This window comes from Saccopteryx leptura, chromosome 2 (assembly GCF_036850995.1).
Source record: "Saccopteryx leptura isolate mSacLep1 chromosome 2, mSacLep1_pri_phased_curated, whole genome shotgun sequence".
Lineage (NCBI taxonomy): Eukaryota > Metazoa > Chordata > Mammalia > Chiroptera > Emballonuridae > Saccopteryx > Saccopteryx leptura.
Window position 1 is genome coordinate 201,251,863 of NC_089504.1, and position 6,000 is coordinate 201,257,862.

At 53.3% G+C, this 6,000-nt stretch overlaps 1 protein-coding gene across 3 annotated transcripts in view; it reads right to left on the reverse strand.

Annotated features, from left to right (window-relative positions):
* The window catches only part of SCHIP1 (schwannomin interacting protein 1), a 149,197-nt gene extending 146,126 nt beyond the window's left edge, over positions 1 to 3,071 (reverse strand). The window contains exons 1-2 of one of the 3 annotated variants that reach the window (XM_066369918.1): positions 2,450 to 3,071; positions 1,255 to 1,893 (exon numbers count right to left, since the gene is read on the reverse strand). In XM_066369918.1, the coding sequence (XP_066226015.1) occupies positions 1,255 to 1,875 (621 nt within the window). In that variant the 5' untranslated portion in view covers positions 1,876 to 1,893; positions 2,450 to 3,071. Of the gene's footprint in view, positions 1 to 1,254; positions 1,901 to 2,124; positions 2,278 to 2,449 lie in introns of those variants that run through there. The other 2 variants (XM_066369919.1, XR_010749316.1) reach the window with 2 other exon arrangements.
* Between the last annotated feature and the right edge of the window lie 2,929 nt (positions 3,072 to 6,000).

Below are 6,000 nucleotides of genomic sequence, written 5' to 3' on the forward strand. Positions count from 1 at the left end.
GGGATTAAAACGAGTGTGTTAATTTAATAGGTAGTTTCTCCAGGGGGAATAACCCTTGGGCTCTGTCAATTCAGGGCTCTCGCTGAAAGAAACCGGGCCAATTTCTCTGTGAAACGCAGTTACCATCCTCACCCCTGAAGTAAGAAGCGCATGCACTCAATTTCCAGTAGCCCCAGGGCCCTGAAGTGGAAAAATGACACCTGCAAACAAGCATTTTCCCACACTGCCACACACAGAAAGCAAGCTCATTTAAACTCTGCCCTTTTAGCCCCATTTAGAGACATTTTTAATGATTTCAAATTACAACTGTTGCTTTATCTCAAAACAGTGATACAAAGGGGCGCTGCATTCCTGATGCTTTCTTTTAAGTCATTTATCTGCCCTCCTCCCTCCTCCAGGGGCACAAAAGACGTGGAGACAAGTCTGAAATGGTCAGAGCTTCTTATTATAGACGTAGCCCTCCTGCCTTTCCCTTCGGGTCCCCACTCCCGCACTCCTCCCTCTCTGGGTTTCCTGCATTAAGGTAGTGACCTCCGGCACGGAAGTGCAAGAGGTTTCTTATCAAAACAAGGAGGATTCACTGGAGAGGGAGGGAGTGAGTCAGGCCGTGGAGGCTAGAACGCCTCCCTGGTCTTAGCAGGCCAATTCACCTCCTTCCCCAGGTCAACAATAGGCCGGGTTTCAGAAAGGAAGAAAGTCTCAGAGGAGAACGGCTGGCCAACCATCCAAATACACGATCATTCGCTTACACAACGGAACCAACCCCGCTGCTAGACCAGAGGTGTGGGCGGGCGAGTGTGTGCCTGTACACTGGCGAGACATCAGTGGTAACTAAGGAAGACCCACCACGGCTGACAAAGCTACAACTATTACGATCTGAAATAATCACCCGCAGGCACTGGCTGCGGTGCCAAAATCTCCCCGGATGTGTTTTCAGGCAAGTGACACAATCTCGTCTCCCTAAGTAATTCCATTAAAATGAGTCGCCAGTTCCACTATCCCGACTTTGCGCTGCTCTCCGGCTGCCCCCTCTCCCCCGCCCTTTGCCCATCCTTCAAACCTAGACAGCTCGCAGACGGAGCAACCGTAGCCCAGGGGAGCAGAAGGCAGGCGCTCCCGCCCAGCCCCCCAAGCAGCGGGGAAGGATGCATGGGGCCGCAGGCGGGAGGGAGCGCCGGCAGGGCACAAGCAGGCTGCGTGCGGGCTGTGTTCGCGTGTGTGTGCGCGCGTGGGCACATACCCCGGCCAACTTACTGAGGTGGAGTTGGTCCTCCCCTGGCTCTGGTTCTGCAACTCCTGCTCCTGGAACTGCAGACCAGCCAGATGCTTCTCCAGCGCCTCCCAGTCCATTGGGGGCATCGGGTGCTCCTCCCGGACGCACGTCCCAGGGTCCGTGGGCCGGACTCCCGCCGGTCGGGGCTTCTGGACAGCCCGGCGGGGGCCTCGAGAACCGCTGGGCCAGCCGGCCACCACCACGTTGCCATTGTGCCTGAGGTCCTGGGGGTCGTGCAGGTGGAGGTTACCGTTGGGAACCGGGGGCGGCATGGCGGTGGTGGCCCCCCTACCGCCGCCGCCGCTGCAGGTCCTAGTGCTCACGTCCCCAGGCTCCTGGGCAGGACAACGGTCATGCCGGTATCCTGGTTCGTCGCGCTCGTCCTCGTCCTCCTCTTCCTCCTCCTCCGGCGCCCACTCATCAATCACCTTCTTCTGGTAAACTGGGAACTGCTCCTCATAGTCCTCCAGGGCAGACACCAAGTCCAGGCTGCACCCCGGCGAGGACGAGGATTTGCACTCGGAGCAAGGGGTCACTTTGGTGGAGTTGGACTGCGAACTGGCACGGCTGCTGCTGCTGCCAGCGTCACTGCCTAGATCCATCCCATCCTCTCGGTAATCCTGGGGGGGGGGGGGGGGGCAGAGAGAGTGAGCCGCCAAGCCGAGCCTACACCGCCAAGCCGAGCCTACACCGGCCGCTCGGCCGCCCGCCACCCACCGCTAACACCCGGGTCCAGCACCCTGTGCCCGTCTAGCCCGAGGTGCGCCCCGCCAGAGGCCTGGGGGAGGGAGCCGGCACCAGCCTAAGGCATCCCGTATCTCACCCTCTTCCCCTGCCACAACCATACTTACTCCCGGTAACTGATCCTCAAATCAGCAAAGGGGGTGCCCAGCCACTGGCGTGCACACTTTCCTTGCGAGGGACCGCATGACGCGAATGGACTTAGTTTTAACCATTTTGTACCAGGCGCTCCCCTGCACCCCGCCCCAAGGATCTCCGAGAACCAGAGACTTTCCCAGAGAATTAGAATTTCCTGGGGGCTGGGACTGAGAAGCGGGTGGGCGGATACTAAATTCGCATCTTGTTCAACTCGCGGAGACCACCACCCACTCCGCCCGCCCCGCCCTGCTTGCGCCAAGGCTGCGAATCCAGCTCCGCTCGTCCGCTGAGCTTTACTTTCTAAGGAGCCGCGGGCAGCTCCGAGGTCTGTCTCTCGCCTCCTCGGCCGCCCTTCCTCTGCTCGCTGGAAGGCTCAGGGTAGGTGGGTGCTCTGGGCTCCAGCCGCTAGGGTCGGCGCCCCCTTCTCGGTTCCCCGAAGTGTGCGGGGCCGGGTCGCCACGGCAGTCGCGGGGTGGGGGGGCGCCCTCCGCGGCAGAGCTGGTCCCGCCACCGAGCATGCCCAGAGGATGTCGGGCGCGGCGCAGTCCGTTCTCCCGGTTTTCGAGGCAACAGCTTGGGGCTGGAGGCTGGGCGGGGATGGGGTTGGAGAGGCCGCGAAAGGGCCTGAAAAAACGGGGCGCGGAGTGCTAGGGGCGCAGACCCGGCTCGTTAGGAGGGGCGGCGTCCTGAAGAGGGTGGTGAATTTGAATCCCCGGACACACTCGCATTTCCTAGGCGCTCCCCAAGCCCTCTCTGCGGGGCTGGTTACCGCGCCTAAACCTCCCTTCACCCCAAAGCACAGCGAAAGTCCCCGAGTGACCCCGTGAAGAACTTCCCTCCCCCACACGCGCACAAACACAAGCCCATGTGAGAGCCCGAGTGACGTGTGCGCGGTGTCAATGCACCGTCATTTCCCTTCCACCTTCCTCTGCCGCTTCCTCTCTCCCACAACTCAGCTCCGGTCGCCTAGCCGTCTCCCCTTTCAAGTTCAGACTGGGTGGAACCTGTTGCTTAACTCAGTTTCCTTCCCTCCCGGCTGCATGCGGAGGATGACGACCTCAGGGGGTGGAGTTGGGGGGGAGGGTTAAGTGTGAGGTGAGACTGATATCTGTCTGTCATGATGGTGGAGAATCTGTTCAGATGAGCCACCAAAGCCCCCTTCGCCACTTTCAGCCAAGGAGACATTAAAGGAGGGGTAGAGGTTATACGGTAACGCTGCTGGCTGCTGGCACATTTGACTACTTTGCCTCTTTCAATTTCTCAGGAAACCTATGCCACGTTTTTCAACTAGATGGGTTGGCGCAGAACCTTTCACAATGTATACATATATCAAATCACTATGGTGTACACTTTAAATGTCTTACAATTGTATGGGGGGGGGGCGAGCAGAAGGGAAGTGAGTCAAAAGAGAAACAGCACTTAATTTTACAATAAATTCAAGAAAACCAGTTTCCCTGTACTTCCAGATTTGGGCCTGTTACTAATTGTTCCCAGTGAAGTCTAGCCTGGACCAGGCCACTGCCCTGATGCCAGATGGAGGACCAGGGAATGCTGCAGATTCTTCAGTAGGGAGTGGCTGCCACCTTGACATTTCCTACTTATGGGATCTTGGTGCAGAGACCCTTTGTTTAAGTGATTTCAGTGAAGTGAGACACAGTCTCCTAGGTAGGCCTGAGCCAGAAAGATAAGCTAATTTTCTGGCTTTTCTGGAAACAGCAATCTTAGGAATAACAGGAAAAAGGCCCTCTGTTCTGGGTCTTTGTACAGGGCTGATAACTTAGAATGTCTGTAAAGAGCCTGCCTCGGCTCCAAATATGGTTTGGTCTCCAGGTTGCTGCAGAGCCCTGGGCCAGCTGGCTGCCCTCAGAGATGAAGGTGCCCTGTGAGTGTTCAGTGTATAGAAAGCATTGAGTGCTGAGAACTAGATAGCTACTTTTCAAGTCACAATGTGGCAAGGCTTGGGTCAGAGAAGCTCCCTGCTCTGTGGCAGGACACAGGTAGACAGATAAGTATTCGTCAACTGGGGCACTGAGAGACTTGTGGCCTCCATCAACTTTTCAAACATTTGGGACTTCCTCTACCATCTACCTGGACTTCCTCCTGAGTTTCAGCTCATCCCCCTGCTGCCCAGATGATCTGTGTTCAGGGAATACCAAACTAGGCCTTAAAAAAAATTTGGCAAGGTAATTCCACTGCCAAAAATGCATGGCATTTTAAAACCAAATATAAACATCTTTGAGTGATCTGTCCTTTTAAGTTGTTTTTGACCATCTATTCTGGCTCTCAAGGGAAACTACCAGGTTTCCTTTCTTCTCTTCTCTTCATGCAAGGTACATGACTAGCCCAACCTCCATTCTGTTTCCAGCTTCCCGTTGCCTGCCAGGAACCATCCCACTCTGGAACAGGAAGCCCTGCCAACACCTAGGCCCTCAACTGTCTACAGATATGTCCAGCAGGATGGAGAGATGATTTGCAAAGTGACTGAAAGGTCCTGTCTTCCTATTTACAGAAAGTCTCCTCAAGTTAGGGGCTTGGAGCTTACAGAGTTAGATTTGTTCTCTGCAACCTTTGTAAATTAAACATCAGAGATGTGAGTGAAATGGGGCCAACCCAGACCAGCACCTTCCTCCATCAATCACCAAATCCTGACCCTCTCAAATATCCACTGCCCCTACCCTGGTCTAGACCCCTTGTCCTGCAATTACTGAACAGTCTCCCAGCTCTCTCTGACCACTTTCCTCAAGCAGTCGAGAGTGGCCTTTCTCAAATGAAAATCGGAGCAACTCTTTCCCAGACTTTGTTACAACTCCCCAGAACTCATGACCCTTAAAGGAACAACTTGCTGCCCAACCTCCCCCAACTTCTTTTGTAAAGTTTCTATTCATTCTTTAAGTCTTGGGTTAAATGTTACCTCTTAGAAGGCTTCCCTGATTCTCTATGCCCACTGGGGTAAGGTGACCCTCCCAAGCTTCCACGACACTCACTGCACTTATCACACCTGCTGTTCAATTGCTTATCTTCTCTACTACTCAGTAAATCCATTTTATATCAAGACCGAGGCCAAACATACATATAAAAACATATGTAACTGGTCTGACCAGGTGGTGGTGCAATGGATAGAATATCAGACTGGGACGCAGAGGACCCAGGTTCGAAACCCCAAGATTTCTGGCTTGGGCGCAGGCTCATCTGGTTTGAGCAAGGCTCACCAGCTTGAGCCCAAGGTCACTGGCTTGAGCAAGGGGTCACTCGCTCTGCTATAGTCCCCCACCCCCATCAAGGCACATATGAGAAAGCAATCAATGAACAACTAAGGTGCCACAACAAAGAATTGATACTTCTCATCTCTCTCCCTTCCTGTCTGTCCCTATCTGTCTCTCTGCCTCTGTCACACACAAAAAATATGTAACTGAAGAAAAGTTTTATAAAACTTATTTTGTAAAATCCTATCCTACTTCATTTAAAAAAAAATCTAGTCACACCTTATTACATTCATTTCATAACTCTTAAATGGCCTAGGCTCCTTGTGTGAAAAAATACTCTAAATTCCATGAAGGGTGGGGCCATTTCTATCTTATCCACGGTAACTGGAATGGAGTAGGCACTTCATCAATATTTGTTCCTAGAATTATTAATTATAACAACATTTAATCCTCTGAAATCTTATGAAGAAACTAGCATCCCCATTTGTAGGTGGGGATGCTGAAGATAGTGAGGTTATGTAACTTGCCTAATGTACAACAGTGGAGAAGCTAGGTGGCAAAGCCAGGATTTGAACTAGGGTAGTTTGGCTTTTATCATCCTTGCTTTTAGTCACTCAGTAGAACTTTAGTATCCCTTGGTCCAGA